Genomic DNA, 18,493 nt, shown 5'->3' with positions numbered 1-18,493 from the left:
TTAATTACTAATTTAATAACTCTATGTCACCAGTGTTCTTTGAACCATCTCAGATGTATGTAAATCACGAAATATGCACAAATATATTGCTACAGTACATTCTCAAGCAATATTTATCAATATGGTATAATAGTGTCTATTAAGAGGATTTTTTTGTTGTGAGTTAGTAAGAAGCTTACTGAGTACATATTACAAATTATTTACTTGGTAATATTTGTTAAGTATTACTTTTTGGGGGGTGGTCTGATATTAGAAATAAACACTATAAGTTTTTTTCAGATATAATGCAATCTATGTAATCTGAATTTTAGCACTAGTGTACTTTTATAAGTACAGAGTTTTACCCTTTATGTCTGGGTCCGAAATGAATATGTTGACTTAGACTAGATTTTACAGTAACAAAATGTGACTTTACATGTCTATGAATGTAATTCTTACCCATGGTTTTCATTCTCTCCATGATTCAATCATAATTTTGACACTAGACAAGAGAAAAAAAGTGTATTATTTGTCTTTCTAGCCCCCTCTCTCTGTTTGCTGTGGTAGTACAGAGAAGCACAGGAAAATGTTTAATTATCCGTTTTTCTGTGATTTGCGATTGAAATTTGTTCAATGGGGTTCTTAAAGTATTATCTTTCTTAAGTAGTAAAAACAATAGTGATAGTATAGATCTTTTCATAACGTACCATGTACTTTCATTTTAGACCAAACTAGAGTCAGAACGAATACTAGCATCAGTGGGGAAGAAACCTCCCCAGGAAATTGGAATCAAAGTGAAAAATCATTCTGGAGGTGGAGTGTCCTTGACTCACAATAAAAATTTTAGAAAACTATTGAAAGAAATCATAGGAGAAACAGCACCGAGACTGGCAGAATTGAATACCAAAGAATTTGCCGGCTTCCAAATAGGGCTCTTAAACAAGGTAAACTGTGACATAAATAGCTTGTTTGGGGTAGGGGGGTGGTAAGGTCTGTGAAAGATAAAGGGGAGAAGGAACAAGAGTAAGCAGAGAGAGCTTTCAGATCCCTTGCAGAACATTTGGTCCTATACAGAATGTCCATAAGACATTTGGTCCACACCAAAAGGTCCTTGAAATCTGGTTCGATCCAAAACATATCCATGCACATATTTGGTTCATGTCAAATGGTTTGGGACAGAACCAAATATCAAGGACCCTTTGGTGTGGACCACATGTCTCCTTGGACATTTTGGACAGGACCAAGTGTGACCAATTATCAAGGACCTCTGGCGTGGACCAAATGTTGTACAGACATTTTGGACAGGACCAAATGTCTGCTAACCACCAGATTACACTGCTGAACTAACACTTGTGAGAGGATGGGGGAAGGAAGGAGGAATGGGTATGAAGAGCCTCAGACATCAGTATAGCTTGTAGAAAATCTTAACCAGCCCAGAAGGGAAGCCTGGCGCCACGATTTCCCATAAAGGAGGTCCACGTTGGGCAGAACTGGCCAGGCCCTAACATCCCCCATCATTCTCCATCACTGGCTGGGGGCAGCCTGGGGAAGAGCACAGCCTGGGCTCCAATGCTGCCCCAGATCCCAAAGGTACTGGGGCTGGAGGTGCTCAGATCACTGCAGCCCTTGTAGGATCAGCCACTGCTTCCCGGATGGACATCCCAGCAGCTCACCTCCGTGGCTGCCGGCGGACTACATCTAGATTACAAACAGTGGGCCTGCAAGGCTGCCCGCGGCACAAATCTCAGGATTTGATGTTTTAAATGACATATTGAAAAAGGATATTCCCAGTGGCTTTAATGCTCTGCGGGTGTATTAGAATTCAGAACAGAGCCAGCGAAGGCAAATTTTCCACTGGCAAAATTCTACTGTAGTTAGCTGTAAGGAATATCCCTCTCTTCACTAAGATTTTAAGAGGATTAGGAATTATATTTCTATATTAAAAGCCTCAGGAGTAACTGAAATTATTTCATTTCAAATAGGATTTGAAACCTCAGACATATAGAAATGCTTATGATATTCCACGTAGAGGTCTTTTAGACCAGTTAACCAGAATGCGATCCAATCTGCTGAAAACACACAAGTTTATTGTTGGTCAAGATGAAGGTAAGTGAACAAAGAAGTACTTTTTGTTGATTAGGAAAATGTCAAGTCTGACTCTCACGAAGATGTTTATTGCATAACAAGTAAGTTATTTTGTAATACTTTAATATCTATAATGCCTCTTTTCCCTGAATCCCTTCAGCTACCCAGGCACAAGTTTACTGTTCTTGGGTTTAAGGGGAAGTGTGCATTAATCGGTGCATATATTACACTACACGTTTTAGCTCTTGTAAGTCTCAAAACAACCCCATGAGACAGATGCTGTTTTTATGACCATTTTTATGGACATTGGAACTGAGAGTGAGCATTTTAGTAGTTTGCCCAGGTTTAGTGAGTTGGAAAGTGGCAGAACCTAGGTCTATCAGATTCCGGAAATTGCATGCCCCGACGCTATACCGCCCAGCCTACTGTGATGAATCCAAGTTCCTCATTTACAGGAAAAGAATGAACCTGATATTGTCTAGGATAATTGGTGACGGTGTGTAATTCCCCTTTACTCCATTTTGCTCGTTTTAAGCAGGGTCATTTGTCCATTAAAATGTGCAAATCTTAGCCTGACCAACCTCCTGAAATTATACATCATTTTGTTTTTGTTTTTGTTGTTTTGTCAGGGGGGACTTTTCTAGGAAGAGAGCCTGTAGATCTAATCAAATTTTCCGAGAGGGTGAGGCCCACTAACCAAGATTCTCTGGATGATAAGAGAAAACCATGGAGCCTAGGCTCCTTTTTTAAAAATAAATTTATTTTTTAATTTAATTTAATTTTTGGCTGCGTTGGGTCTTCGTTGCTGCGTGCGGGCTTTCTCTAGTTGCGGCGAGCAGGGGCTACTCTTCGTTGCAGTGCGCAGGCTTCTCATTGCGGCGGCTTCTCTTGTTGCAGAGCACGGGCTCTAGAGTGCAGGCTTCAGTAGTTGTGGCGCGCAGGCTTAGCTGCTCCATGGCATGTGGGATCTTCCCGAACCAGGGCTTGAACCCATGTCCCCTGCATTGGCAGGTGGATTCTTAACCACTGCGCCACCAGGGAAGCCCTGAGCCTAGGCTCTTTAAAACACAAAATATGGGGTTTTGAGTTGGGATGATGGTATAGGGAATGTCAGCCCATTCTCAAACCTGGTATGAAGAGTGAGGGAGCTGTTCTTGCCCTAGGGATTTGAGCTTATAGGCCGTAGTGATGGTAGACTGAGTGATAATGGGATGAAGAGAGATGATTTTAGATCCTAGGCTGCTAGATTCAAGATTTTAGACTATCGGTTGCCAAGATACACAATGCTAAATCAGACTATGATCATGTCCTCTCAAAAGGACCACACACTTCTGCTGTATAGTATCTGTTGCTTTTCCGGTGATTTTGCAGATTCCCTTCATAGTGTTCCAGTCGCACAAATGGGTAACTATCAGGAATATCTAAAGACACTGGCTTCTCCACTTCGAGAGATTGATCCAGATCAACCAAAAAGACTACATACTTTTGGCAATCCATTTAAACAAGATAAGAAGGTGGGATATCTATTTCTATGTCTGCCTAAATCGTGATATTCTTGCAATAATTCCTTTCTTCTTGGCAACATGTACGTAAATCAGAGGTTCTCCTTCTGTTTGTTTAAGAGATAAAATATGCCTCCAGGGCTCTTTGTGAATGGAAAGTGGGAGCCTCCTTATGCAAGGGTGTGTTGGTTAAAAAAAAGTGATAGTTGGCATTTATTGCGTACGTAGTAGGAGCTGATATTTTAAGTGATAACATTGAGTGCTCACAACTGCAGATGAGTACTACTATCTGCCCTATAATATGAAATCACAGCTCATAGTGGTCAAATGGTTCACCCCGAGTGACACAACTGACAAGAGCCAGGATTTGAACCCCCGTCTTTCCAGCTCCAGAGTCTGTATTTGTTCCCACCTCCACACACTAATTCCTTTAATATTCAGATCACCATTTATTTCCTCTGTTTACATTATTCAGATCTCTAGTGCTGTATCTAGACAGTTATAAAGTATTCCTCTTGAAATATGAAGTACTAAGTGGTGTTGCCTTGTTGGCTTGTTCTACATGTGAGATGTGTGCCTGAGATATACATGTGAGATGTGTGTGTGTGCACGTGTGTGTGTGTGTGTGTGTATCTCTGTGTGTATCAGTGAGAGATATACTGACTTGACCATATAAGCATGAAGACAAATGGAGATTATATCTGCATTCATGGAGGAGACCATTGTTATAAAGGTGCAGACCATGCAATAATGTCTTCTGTAACAAAAGTAGACTGAAAGGTATTCTGCTTCACCTGAATCTTCAATTAACTGGAGTTTTTCTTAATCTTTCTGTGTCTTGGTTTCCTCATTTGTAGCACTGGAGATAACTATGACACCTAACTAATAGAGCTCTGGAGTATTGAGTTAGTACCCGTACACCATTTAGAACATTACCTGACACGTGGTACATGCTCAGTGACTATGTTTTCCCCTTTATGTACTGTTTTGCTTTGGGAAATGCTTTGGAAAAGTCATTTATCATGATTTTATTCAAATAATGGGAGCGCACATTCTTGGGTTCTCATCCTTGGATGAGAACAGCTTTTAGTTAAACTTCTATACCGCTGGCTCTCATCTTTTATCTATTCCCAAGGGTGAAAAGCCCCCTCCCTCATTTCTGTCCAGCACCAAGGTGGACATATTTGAATCTCTGTGAGATTGCTGTTGGGGGAATGACATTTTCCATCTACCTGCCCCTCACCATTTTCATGCAGCATTCTGTACAGTAACTATCAATATTTCTTAAGGATGTGTTTAAAGCACACAAAAGGGAATGACTTCCCTTACCAAGGGTTGATGCAAAATGGTTTGTATCTTCAGAAAGGTCACTGGGTTCATTCCCACTTTGGAACTCTCATCGAGTTGCTCATTCCCCAAGCTTTCTGGTTAATCATGATTGTGTTATGTTTGACCTTACAACAAGTTTCCTCCTCGTTCCACTTAAACTAGATTGAAATTGAGTAGCGTTTTCTGAGAACAGTCTCTGTGGGGTATGGCAAATCTTTGGCCCATGATTAAGATCTATATTGCTGATGCAGCGTATGATTGTATATGCATGTGAAGAGTTCTTGCAGTGTTGTCTTTAATGGAATATGTTCATTGATGTTTTCTAGGGAATGATGATTGATGAAGCAGATGAGTTTGTAACAGGGCCACAAAACAAAGTGAAACGTCCTGGAGAACCCAGCAGTCCTCTGACATCTAAGAGAAGGCGGAGTATGTCCCTGCTGTTGAGGAAACCACAAACACCACCTACTGTAACTAACCACGTGGGCGGAAAGGGACCACCCTCAGCCTCGTGGTTCCCATCTTATCCAAACCTCATAAAACCCACCCTTGTACATACAGGTATAGAGTAGTGGTTGTGATTTCCTTATGGCCCCTAGAGGACTAAGACACTAAACAATTTTCTTTTCCTTTGTATTCATTTCTTTTGTATTCAGATTTAGTTCATTAAGTAAACCATTATTAAGCCATCTATGTGGTAGGTACAAAGGGCCCCATGGGGAGTGGAGACCATGTTTCAAGGATCTCAATATATATGAGGGGAGGAAGATCCGTACTTACATAGTAATTAACACAAGTTGGAGAAATGGCAAGAGATACGCCTGTTTGCTTTGCCAGGGCAAGGCGGAAGGAAGTGCAGCCATTTGGAGTTGCTGAGTCAGTAGGAGCAAATGGGCTCAATAACGGATGGGTCTGCATGTGTGCTCTGTGTCCTCAATTCCTCTCTATGCTCCAACCCAGTGCAGTCTGACCCAGCCTCCTCCATTCCACTGGATGATGCCCAATATGAATCCCGCATCCCACTTTGTCACCATTCCTCTGATCTGTGCTGCCCTCATGACACCAAGCTACTCCAATAGCTTCTTATCTGATTTCACTACTTCCCATCTTCTCCACATCTAAGTCACTTCCTGCCCTGCAGACAAAGTGATCATGCCAACACAGAAATGAGATCATGCCACTTCCATCCTGAAGACCCATCATCACCTTTCCCAGGCACTCAGAACACAATCTGAACTCCCGACTGTGGTCTACCAGCTGTGCACGACCTGGCCCCGCCAACCTCTCCTAACACGTGGCCTGTCGTCTCCTCCTTGCTCTCTCTGCCTCTGTCTTTTGCTCTGTGCTCCCTGGCCAGTCCCCTCCCCGGGGCTCTGCACGTGCCCTTGCCGCAGCCTGGAGCTCTTCCTCTGCATGTGCACAGGCCGGCTCTCTCTCCTCCTCCAGGCTCTGCCCAAAGGACGCCTCCTCAGGAGGGACTTCCCAAACACGTGGTGCACTGGGGCTCCCCCTCCTGCTCTCTGTCCCATCCCTGCTTACTTCTTCCCTAACACAAATTCAAACTGTAATAATTTTGTTGGATCATTGTACACTTACTGCCTGGCCTCCCCATGAGCATGGAAGCTCCATAAGGGCGGGTATTGGTGGCATCTGTCCTGTTGGCTGCCGCTCCCCAGCTCCTGGCACGGCCCCCAGCACAGAGCAGGACGAGTCAATGGAGAAGAGGTGTCAGACCCGGAGTAAAAAGAAACTCACGCTTCTGAGAGAGAAGAGGTGGATGAGGAGGATCATATACTGACAGGGATTTGGGGTGGGGTGATGGGGGCCATACAGAACCTTCAGATCTAATGGCCACCCCCTGTGTTTCCTCAGAACTTTTGAGGGAGAGAGGCGGGAGTTTGGCGGGGGGGGGGCATATAATCTGATGTCAAGCTCGGTAGAGCATGGCATTTCATAGGTAAAGGACAGAAATCATGACACCAAGTGAGACGTGCTGCTTTTCAGCTTGTAAAGCACAAGCTGCAGCTAAACCCTCAGCACCAGGGACCTGAGCCTCTTTATTAGTTGTACTGTCTTACTTGGTTTCCATATGCATTCATGGTGCCATGAAGAGAAGAAAGTGTGTTTGTCGTATTACTTTCCTGAGCTCAATTTGAGGGGTCTCAGGCTCCATCTGGTACGTCCTCTTGCTTTATGAAACAATTTCCTCAACACTGAGGAGCACCGGGCTGTCCCTGAGGGGTTGCCATAATGCACCTACATCACAGCTCCACTTGTTAATTTGGTTTCCAGATGTTACTGCCACTCACGATGCTGATGAGGTGAAGATGGAATATGGTCCAATCCCACCCGATGGCTGCTTGTCAAAGTCTGCTGCCCCAGAGCTTGTGAACGTGGCAGGAGATAGTATCCTGCCCGACCAAGTGGATTCTCTGTCTGATGATTTCACTAGTCTCAGGAAAGATGACCTGATGCACAATCCTGGTAGTAATGCACTCGTAGGAGGAACCAAGATCTGCAATGTCTCTGTAGATGATCGAAAAGTCTCGGCAACATCTGCTTTGGAAACTGGGCCAAATACATCGCAAATAACTCCTGCTATGGCACAAGGAATCAATGCTGATATAAAACACCAGTTAATGAAGGAAGTTCGAAAATTTGGGCGAAGTAAGTAGTGAAAGAGCATCTGTTAATAATATAATGGCGGTCCCTTTCCTGTTAGGATTCAGAATAGATTCAAGGTATCTCTTGAGGTGCATTTTTGGGAAGTATTGGGTTTTCACATAATTTAAAATGATTCCTCCCGCCTTACCTAAAAAAAGACCCAAATACACCTTTCTCTTTTTCCCCTTACTTGCTGTAATAGTTTCCTTTTGCTGCTGTAACCAGTTATCGCAAACTTCGTGGCTCAAAACTGTATTATCTTAGAGTTGTGGAAGTCAGGTCTGAAATTATTTTCATTGGGCTAGCATGAAGGTGTTGGCAGGCCAGGGTTCCTTCTGCAGGCTCAAGGGAGAATCTGTTTCCTTGCCTCTTCCAGCTTCTACAGGCTGCCTGTGTTCCTTCGCTCGTGGGCCCTCCCTCCATCTTCAAGCCAGCAACTTAGCCCCTTCTCTCCTCTCTAACCTCTGCTCCCACCCTTACATCTTTTCTTTCTGACCAGCTCTACTGCCTCCCTTTTATAAAGTTATTTGTGGTTACGTTGGGCAACATGTATAAAGATGGATAATCTCCCCATCTCAAGAGCCATAACTTAATCACATCTGCAAAGTAAAGTCTCTTTTGCCATATAAGGTAACATGTTCACAGGTTCTCAGAATTAGGACATGGACAACTTGGGGGACCATTATTCAGCAGATCACATTTAATTATCGTTTAGAGTTTCCCTAGCAGATATGTTCAGATGTCTTGATTTGAGTGTTTCAAATAAACTATACCTAACTTTCCACACTCAAGGAATGATTACTGATGATGTGTAAAGATTGAATTTTATGTTTCATCCATATTTTTCAAAATAGTAATTTTTTTATTATCTTCAGAGTATGAAAGAATTTTCATTTTGCTTGAAGGAGTGCAAGGACCTCTTGCAGTGAGGAAACAATTTATTGAATTTACCATCAAGGAAGCTGCAAGGTGGGTGTAAAGAGGAACTCTTCATTGTGTTTTTTTTAAGCAGGAGGGCCCAGTGCAAGATAGGCGGAGGGATTGGTGCTGCCTTGCTTTTTTTTTCTTTTCTTAAAATTAATTATTTAATTAATTTTTGGCTGCGTTGGGTCTTCGTTGCTGTGCACGGGCTTTCTCAACTTGCAGCGAGCGCGGTCTACTCTTTGTTGCTTCTCATTGTAGTGGCTTCTCTCGTTGCGGAGCACGGGCTCTAGGCACGTGGGCTTCAGTAGTTGTGGCATGCGGACTCAGTAGTTGTGGCTCACGGGCTTAGTTGCTCCGCGGCATGGGGGATCTTCCCAGACCAGGGCTCGAACCCATGTCCCCTGCATTGGCAGGCGGATTCTTAACCACTGTGCCACCAGGGAAGTCCTGCCTTGCTCTCCTAAGCCCTGGCCCTCAGTCATAGTTACGGCTGTCTGCAGAGGCGTCTAGATCAATACTACCTGAGGCCAACTCATTCATCCAGGTCTGTGGAGCCTTCTGCACTCCTCACAGTCTGAGGTGGGCTTCGGCTCTCAGCTGGTAATCTCGGTATTAGCTAAGCCCTATGTTTACACGGACATATATTATCTATTTCCCATGTGAATGGCCAGTCCCACTTTGTACCCTGCACGGTGCCTCGTGCTTCATAAATGCTTTAAGGACCTTTTGATTAATAAAATTTCTTTTTCTTTTTTAGGTTCAAAAGACGAGTCTTAATTCAGTACCTTGAGAAGGTACTAGAAAAAATAGAATCCCATCACCTTCTCAAGAACGTTAATCACATCAACAGGAGATTATGATGTTAACGCAAAGACCAAGGAGGAAAAAAGAATAAGTGTTCTGTGTTGTAGGATGGAATGGGATATTGTTGACTATCCTATGATGTTTTAGTCAAGGGAACTGCCTTCCAGAGGCTAAGAAATAGCAGTGGAGCTTTTTGTTTTCAGATTCTCTGGCAGTAAAAGCTGGCTTTTGCCCTATGAGTTTTCTTTGAAAGTATTAGTTGGTTGTTTTGTTGTTACTTTTCCCAATTGAGGAAGGTGATGTTATTAAGCCAGCAGGTTAAAATCAGTCAACCCTGTCGCCCCTACCACATGTGATAAGGGTTCACTCTTGAACTTGGCCGTCCTGGGCATTTCCAGAGTGACTAGGGGCCACGTGCAGGTGGGGCACTACTTGGTGCTCTTACTATGTCCTTTAGAAAGAATAGGTGTTCAGAGGCCAACTGGTAATCTTGTGTGTGCTGAACAAAGTTTTCAACCATTCCTAGTTGTGCCTTTAAAACCATGCAATATTGAGGACAGTTTGGATCAAAGAGTAAGTAAGCTGCTATTTGGGTAACTTATTTCTCCGTGGGAGGGTCAGGGGGAGTCACCAAACAATCTACCTCCAACTCTGTTCTATTTTGTCTAGAGACATTACAAAGTGCACCTGAGGCTGCCTCAACCCCTGACATTTGTTCTGGCATGTGACGACAGAACGTCTTCAGGTGGACTTGTGCATTCTGTGCTTCAGAAGCACTAAAAGGAAAAATAATGGATATATTTCCTTTAATGTTTATACAAAGGTTTATATGGAGCAGTATTGTTATCTTTGTATTAGTTTGCAAAATTTAAGTGTACAAAGAGATTTTGACCTGCATATATAAAATAAATCATTTTATTGATTTTTCACAAGGTTCCTGATGCTAGAGAATTTTCTAGCTTTCTGTTTCTTCTGATTTGTTATTCCTTTCAGAAAAAAAGTGCACACTGTTGTTGTTTTTAATAGATTTATTTTATTTCTTTACTTCTTTATTTTTTGGCTGCGTTGGGTCCTCCGTTGCTGCACGCGGGCTTTCTGTAGTTGCCACGAACAGGGGCTACTCTTTGTTGCGTTGCACAGGCTTTCATTGCAGTGCCTTCTCTTGTTGTGGAGCACGGGCTTTAGGCACGCGGGCTTCAGTAGTTGTGGCTTAGGGGCTCTAGAGTGCAGGCTTAGTAGTTGTGGCACATGGGCTTAGTTGCTCTGTGGCATGTGGGATCTTTCTGGGCCAGGGCTCGAATCCATGTCCCCTGCCTTGGCAGGTGGCTTCCCAACCACTGCGCCACCAGGGAAGCCGCCACACTGTTAAATTAAGATGTTAGCAGAAGGATGTAAACTTCAAAACGTCACTCACGGAACTGAGTGATATTGGTGAACATGGTGGTGTAGGGCACTCTGAGTAGGGTACTCCAGAAACACTGGAAACACTGGGAAAACAATGATCGGAATCAAGTTTATTGGAACTCTGGAAGATCATCAGCAGTTTACAGCAACCATGCGAATGTTAAGTCTGAAGAAGAGCCATGAAATGTGACAGGAGAATTTGCTGGCATTTTAAGTTATTCTTGCCCCAGCCCTTCCCTAGTAGAGCAGTGGTCTTGAAGATGTCAGCCTGCATCCCAAGTGAGGGTTCGTGGCTCAGGAGGGAGGAGAGTAGACCTTACTCCCAAGGAATTGTGTTTGTTTAAAGCTGTCTAGAAGGCTCCCTGAAGGACTGACGCAAGGGGATTTTTTGCTTTTCTGTTGTCTTAACTCTAAGCTCTTTTAGAGTGGAGAAGCAGCTATGTGAAGGATGTTCCTCAGAAACATTGAAAGGCAAGTGAGTAAGCTGCTGATGCTTACGGCAAACAACAGACATGCCAGAATCCTGGAAAGAAAAACTGAGGAGTGAGATACTTTGGAGAAGAAGGGCTTTGAAATGCTTCCATGTGTATGTGGCTATGTAGAAAGCCATGTGCATGCCCAGGGCAGGACTCAATCAGAAAAGACCAGAGAAGACCTTAAGATTTCACCTCTGGCTAACCTTTAGGGTCAGGAAAATAAATGACAAGAACAACTAGTTAGAAGATCAGTAAGGAGGGACTTCCCTGGTGGCACAGTGGTTAAGAATCCGCCTGCCAATGCAAGGACATGGGTCCAAGCCCTGGTCCGGGATGATCCCACATGCTGAGGAGCAACTAAGCCCGTGTGCCACAGCTACTGAACCTGTGCTCTAGAGCCCACGAGCCACAATTATGGAGCCCACGTGCCACAACTACTGAAGCCCGTGCGCCTAGAGCCCGTGCTCCGCAACAAGAGAAGCCACCACAAGAGACGCCCACTCACCGCAACGAAGAGTAGGCCCCACTCACCACAAGTAGAGAAAGCCCACGCGCAGCCAAAAATAAATCCATAAATAAAATTATATTTAATAAAAAAGGAGATCAGTAAGGAAATAGAGGACTTGAACAGCACTATAAACCAATTAGGTCTAATAGACACCTATACAACACCCCACACCACAACAGCAAAGTACATATTCTTCTCAGGTACTCATGGAGTATTCTCCAGGGTTGACCATATATTAAGCCTCAAAACAAGTCTCAATAAATTTTATAACATTGAAATCATACAACAAATCTTCTTTGCCATAACGGAGTCAAACCAGAAATCAGTAACAGAAGTCGGACCCTCACCTCATACCATATACCAAAATTAATTAAAATGAATCAGTACCTACCTATAAGAGTTAAAACCATAAAATTCTAAGAAGGAAACTTTGGAGTAGTAGTTTATGACCTTGGATTTGGCAATGGTTTCTTAAATAAGACACCAAACACACAAGCAACAAAAGAAAAATATAATTTGACTTCATTAAAATTCAAAGCTCTTGTGCGTCAAAGGACTCAATCAAGAGAGTGTGACAGGGCAGCCCATAGGATAAGGGGAAATATTTGCAAAGCACATATCTGATAAGGGTCTAGTGTCCATTATATAAATAGAATTATTTCAACTCAACAACATAAAGATAATCTAAGGAAGAAATAGGCAAAGAACTTGAAAAGACATATCTCCAAAGAACATATACACATGGCCAACAAGCACATGAAAAGAAGCTCCGCATCATTCATCATTGGGGAAATGCAAATCAAAAGCACAATGAGATACCATTTCACACCTACTAGGATGGTAATAATCAAAAAGAGAAAGAACAGGTGCAGAGGATGCAGAGAAATTGGAATGGAGTACTGATACATGGTACAGCATGGTTGAACTTTGAAAGCAGTATGCTGTGAAAGAAGCCAGAGGAAACAGCGCACATATTGTATGATTCCATTTATATGAAGTATCAAGAACTGGCAAATCCATAGAGATTGAAAGTAGATAACTGGTTGTGAGGGGCTGGGGAAGGGGGAAATGGGGATGACTGCTGATGGCGTTTCCTTTTAGGATAGTAGAACACTTTTAGAACCAGATAGTTCTGTGATGGCTGCACAACGTTGTGTGAAGGTACTTTATGCCATTGAGCTGTACATTTTAAAATGGTAAATTTTATGGAATTCCCTGGCAGTCCAGTGGTTAGGATTCTGCGCTTCCACTGCCAGGGGCCTGGGTTCAATCCCTGGTCAGGGAACTATGATCCCACAAGCCACGTGGCGTGGCCAGAAAAATAAAATGGTGAATTTATGTACAATTTACAGCAACAAAATGCTCCAGAGCAGCCCAGCTGCCATCTGACACCACTTGATGCCATATGGGGCAGAATGATTGCCAATCTCAGCCATGCTCAAATTCCTGACACACAAAATTATAAGATGTAAGAGTGGGGTTTTTTGGTTTGTTTTTTTTAAATCACTGACTTCTGGTTTCTGGTTCCTCATGTAAAGAGCTTGGAAGCCACCACTCTGTCCCAACAAGTAAAAGACTGAACAGACTGGATCTGTAAGAGTGGGAGGACATCGGGCAAACCTCCAATATTGGTGAGACAGACAGGCAAATAACAGGGAGTCATGGCTTACTGGAGCAGAGATTCATGACTGAAAACCACTGTGAGAACCAGTGCTGGGGTAGGAAAACCTGAAGTATAACTGACAAATTGCTAGGTGCTCAGTGTGGACAAGTCTGAGAATTAAAAACTCCAACTTTTGGTTGTCAGGATGTCAGTTCTTCCCAACTTGATCTATAGATTCACTGCAATCCCCATCCATATCCCAGCAAGTCCTCTTGTGGATATAGATAAACTGATTCTAACGTTTATATGGTGAAGCAAACAATATTGAAGGGAAAGAACAAAGTTGGAGGACTGATGCTACCTGAGTTCGAGACTTGCTGTAAAGCTACAGTGCAACCTAAATGTCCATTGACAGAGGAATGGATAAAGAAGATGTGGTACATGTATACAATGGGATATTACTCAGCCATAAAATGAATGGAATAATGCCATTTGCAGCAACATGGATGTACTTACATATTGTCACACTGAGTGAAGTAAGTCAGACAGAGAAAGACAAATATCATATGATACTGTTTATATGTGGAATCTAAAATAAGGTACAAATGAACCTATTTACAAAACAGAAATAGAGTCACAGATGTAGAAAACAAACTTATGGTTACCAGGGGAAAAGGGGGGGGTGGGATAAATTGGGAGATTGGGATTGACATACACACACGACTATATATAAAATAGGTAAGTAATAAGGACCTACTGTATAGCACAGGGAGCTCTACTCAATACTCTGTAATGACGTATATGGGAATAGAATCTAAACAAGAGTGGATATATGCATATGTATAACTGATTCACTTTGCTGTACAGCAGAAACTAACACAACATTGTAAATCAACTATACTCCAATAAAAATTAATCAAAAGAATAAATAAAGCTACAGAGGTGCACAATGAGAGGGGATTCAGAGCACCGCTTAAAGGAGCTCCAGAGACGGGTGCGAGCCGCGGCTATCAGCGCGGAGCCCAGAGACGGGCGTGGGACGCTACGGCTGCTGCTGCCGCCACCAAGAAGCCTGTGTGCGAGCACAGGTCACTATCCACACCTCCCCTCCCGGGAGCCTGTGCAGCCCGCCACTGCCAGGGTCCCGGGATCCAGGGACAGCTTCCCCCGGAGAACGCATGGCGCGCCTCAGGCTGGTGCAATGTCACGCCGGCCTCTACCGCTGCAGGCTCGCCCCGCATCCGTACCCCACCCTCCCCCCGGCCTGAGTGAGCCAGAGCCCCCAAATCAGCGGCTCCTTTAACCCCGTCCTGTCTGAGAGAAGAACAGACACCCTCAGGTGACCTACATGCAGAGGCGGGGCCAAATCCAAAGCTGAAACACAGGAGCTGTGCGAACAAAGAAGAGAAAGGGAAATCTCTCCCAGCAGACTCAGGAGCAGCGGATTAAAGCTCCACAATCAACTTGATGTACCTGCATCGGTGGAATACCTGAATAGACAACGAATCATCCCAAATTGAGGAGCCGTGTGGATGAAAGGCTCTTGGTGCTGCAGCCAGGAGTCAGTGCTGTGCCTCTGAGGTGGGAGAGCCAACTTCAGGACACTGGTCCACAAGAGACCTCCCAGCTCCACATAATATCAAATGGCAAAAATCTCCCAGAGATCTCCATCTCAACACCAACACCCAGCTTCACTCAACAACCAGCAAGCTACAGTGCTGGACACCCTCTGCCAGACAACTACCAAGACAGGAACACAGCCCCATCCATTAGCAGAGAGGCTGCCTAAAATCATAATAAGGCCACAGACACCCCAAAACACACCACGAGATGACCTGCCCACCAGAAACACAAGATCCAGCCTCATCCACCAGAACACAGGCACTAGTCCCCTCCACCAGGAAGCCTACACAACCCACTGAACCAACCTTAGCCACTGGGGGCAGACACCAAAAACAACAGGAACTACGAACCTGCAGCCTGCAAAAAGGAGACCCCAAACACAGTAAGGTAAGCAAAATGAGAAGACAGAAAAACACACAGCAGGAGAAGGAGCAAGGTAGACCTAACAAATGAAGAGGAAATAGGCAGTCAACCTGAAAAAGAATTCACAGTAATGATAGTAAAGTTGATCCAAAATCTTGGAAATAGAATGGAGAAAATAGAAGAAACGTTTAAAAAGGACCTTGAAGAACTAAAGAGCAAACAAACAATGATGAACAACACAATAAATGAAATAAAACATTCTGTAGAAGGGATCAATAGCAGAATAACTGAGGCAGAAGAACGGATAAGTGACCTGGAAGATGAAATAGTGGAAATAACTACCGGAGAGCAGAATAAAGAAAAAAGAATGAAAAGAATTGAGGACAGTCTCAGAGACCTCTGGGACAACATTAAATGCACCAACTTTTTTAAAAAATAAATTTATTATTTATTTGTTTATTTTTGTCTGTGTTGGGTCTTCGTTGCCATGCGTGGGCTTTCTCTAGTTGCAGGAACTGGGGTCTACTCTTCATTGTGGTGCACGGGCTTCTCATTGTGGTGGCTTCTCTTGCTGTGGAGCACAGACTCTAGGCGCATGGGCTTCAGTAGTTGTGGCACGTGGGCTCAGTAGTTGTGGCTTGCGGGCTCTAGAGAGCAGGCTCAGTAGTTGTGGTGCACAGGCTTAGTTGCTCTGCGGCATGTGGGATCTTCCCGGACCAGGGCTTGAACCCATGTCCTCTGCATTGACAGGCGGATTCTTAACTGCCACACCACCAGGGAAGCCCCTAAATGCACCAACATTTGAATTATAGGGGTCCCAGAAGAAGAAGAGAAAAAAAAAGACTGAGAAAATATTTGAAGAGATTATAGTTGAAAACTTCCCTAATATGGGAAAGGAAATAGTCAATCAAGTCCAGTAAATGTAGAGAGTCCCATACAGGACAAATTCAAGGAGAAACACACCAAGACACATGTTAATCAAACTATCAAAAATTAAACACAAAGAAAACATATTAAAAGCAGCGAGGGAATACAACAAATAATATACAAGGGAATCCCCATAAGGTTAATAGCTGATCTTTCAGCAGAAACTCTGCAAGCCAGAAGGGAGTGGCAGGACATATTTAAAGTGATGAAAGGGAAAAACCTGCAACCAAGATTACTCTACCCAGCAAGGATCTCGTTCAGATTCGACGGATAAATTAAAACCTTTACAGACAAGCAAAAGCTAAAAGAATTCAGCACCACCAAACCAGCTTTACAACAAATGCTAAAGGGACTTCTCTAGGCAGGAAACACAAGAGAAGGAAAAGACCATACTTAATCTCTAAATAGAGGCAATAACAAAATCATGATTCTGTCTAACCTGATGCATCTCTCCCACAACCAAGAAAACACTAACCTTTCTCTGAAAGAAGGCACAAAGTCCTATCATAAGTCTTGTTCATTCTTCTACCTGATTCACACCCCAGTTTAATATCCTGTATCTTAAATACTGAAAAATAAAATTAACTAATAATACACCTTGTGTTAGAAGATAAGGAGATGAGAGGCTATCAAAGTCAAAATTATTTGGTTAATATATATGTGAATCAATTCATACAAAAACAAAGAAGTAATACTCATAATCATTACAGTCCTTGTTTATGCATGTGGTTATGTGGTTACTTCTACTACACATCCCACATTTTTTTACCCTCACAAGCCCTTTCCCTGGTGATTGTCCTTTTCCTGATGGGGTGACCCAGCGTTTCACTCCTGAGATTCATGGCCATTAGGAGTCCTGAATGAATTAGGATGGTGTAGTTTCCGTTGACTTTAATCAGTGGGCATGAGAGCACTGAGAGGTCTCCTACAGGAGCTGCTACAGTGTTGAATAGAAGGGGTGATGGCTGGCATCCTTGTCTTGTTTTTGATCTTACATGGAATACTTCCACTTTTTCATATAGGAATAACGTATGCTATAGATTTCTGGTGTGTAACCTTCTTAACATACTTTCAAATTTTTCTTTATGAATAGTTGTTGCATTTCATCCCATGTGTTGTCCGCCTTCATTGGGATAATTGTATTACTTTCCTCTTTTAATCTGTCAATAAAATGCGATGGTTCTATTGCCGGTAAACTCCAAATTCACCTTTTTGTCCTGCTTCCATGAAAATGTTCTGGGTCCTTTCCATTTTTTTCTTGTGGCAGTTGTTACTGAAGTTTACCACTAGAGGGAGCCAGAGACAGTGAAAAGCTAGAGTTTTGCTTCCTGGTCCTGGGTTGCTGGCACAGCTGGCTTCCGCTGGACACCAGGCTTCTCCAGCGCCAGCCTCTGCACCTCACGTGGCTTCTCCAGGGCCCCGGCTGATGCAGGGCAGTGTGGCCAGCACCACTCCATAGCCAGCAGTTTCCTTTAGACCTCCCTGGGGCAGTAATATATCAGAGTGTTTCTGGTGAGACACCTCCCCATGTACAACATTGCCAGTAACCTCAGGAAGATTTCCAGCAACTTCCAGAGGGCAGATTTCCAGAAAGTTCCACTGGTGTGGCTCTACTACAACTTTGTTGACATTCTGTGAGTTTCTGCCAGGCTCCTCCAGCCAGGTGAGAATTTCAACACTGGGAGAGGGGATCATTTTCCTTGGGTGGAAAAGTATCTCCTGTGTGGGTTAGTTGAGTACTTTATTTCAGCCCTGTAGTGAGGTGCTGTCTCCAGGGCACTCCTAGCTCAGCCATGTTCCGGGAGGGACTTTTCCTTGGGTGACCTATCTCAGCCCTGGGACAAGGGATTTTGCCTTGGGTGCTTCATCTCTAATTTCAGAGGGTGGCACCACAAAAATTCTCTGCCACACATTGAGTCAGAGCTGGGCCTCTCCAGCAAGATCTAGACTTCCGCCCTTGAGGGGGTGGTTCCTTGTATCCTCCCTCTAAGCGTGGTGAGGGCTTTTGCTGGTCCTCCATCTCAGCCTGAGGGTGGTTACTCTTCCTGGGAGAGGGCTCTTACATGAATGCGCTATCCCAACCCCAGGGGTGGACGGTTGGTTCCTCGTGGTCTCTGTCTCAATCTCTGTGGGGTGGGGCTATTTCTGAGGTGCTCTTATCTCAGCCCTAGAAGGGAACTTTCCATAAGTGCTCTCTCTGTCAGTCCTGAGGGATGACATTTCTTGGGGGCTCGATCTCACCCTTGGGGAGGGATACTTGTCCTTGGATGCTTTATATCAGCTTTATGAAACAATTTCCTCA

The 18,493-nt window shown here is 43.7% G+C and overlaps 1 protein-coding gene across 9 annotated transcripts in view; it reads left to right on the top strand.

The window, feature by feature from the left end:
• INTS6L (integrator complex subunit 6 like) overlaps window positions 1-10,173 on the top strand; it is a 51,717-nt gene extending 41,544 nt beyond the window's left edge. For 5 of the 9 annotated variants that reach the window (XM_060087126.1, XM_060087129.1, XM_060087127.1 and 2 more), the window contains 7 exons: window positions 705-923; window positions 1,962-2,085; window positions 3,436-3,578; window positions 5,222-5,456; window positions 7,188-7,562; window positions 8,435-8,528; window positions 9,241-10,070. In XM_060087126.1, the coding sequence (XP_059943109.1) occupies window positions 705-923; window positions 1,962-2,085; window positions 3,436-3,578; window positions 5,222-5,456; window positions 7,188-7,562; window positions 8,435-8,528; window positions 9,241-9,343 (1,293 nt within the window). In that variant the 3' untranslated portion in view covers window positions 9,344-10,070. Of the gene's footprint in view, window positions 1-704; window positions 924-1,961; window positions 2,086-3,435; window positions 3,579-5,221; window positions 5,457-7,187; window positions 7,563-8,434; window positions 8,529-9,240 lie in introns of all 9 variants that reach the window. The other 4 variants (XM_060087131.1, XM_060087128.1, XM_060087133.1 and 1 more) reach the window with 3 other exon arrangements.
• The last annotated feature ends 8,320 nt before the right edge of the window (window positions 10,174-18,493 follow it).

The sequence above is a fragment of the Mesoplodon densirostris genome, chromosome X, assembly GCF_025265405.1.
Source record: "Mesoplodon densirostris isolate mMesDen1 chromosome X, mMesDen1 primary haplotype, whole genome shotgun sequence".
Lineage (NCBI taxonomy): Eukaryota > Metazoa > Chordata > Mammalia > Artiodactyla > Ziphiidae > Mesoplodon > Mesoplodon densirostris.
Note: the sequence above shows the minus strand (reverse complement) of the source record. Positions and strands in the feature narration are given on the sequence as shown.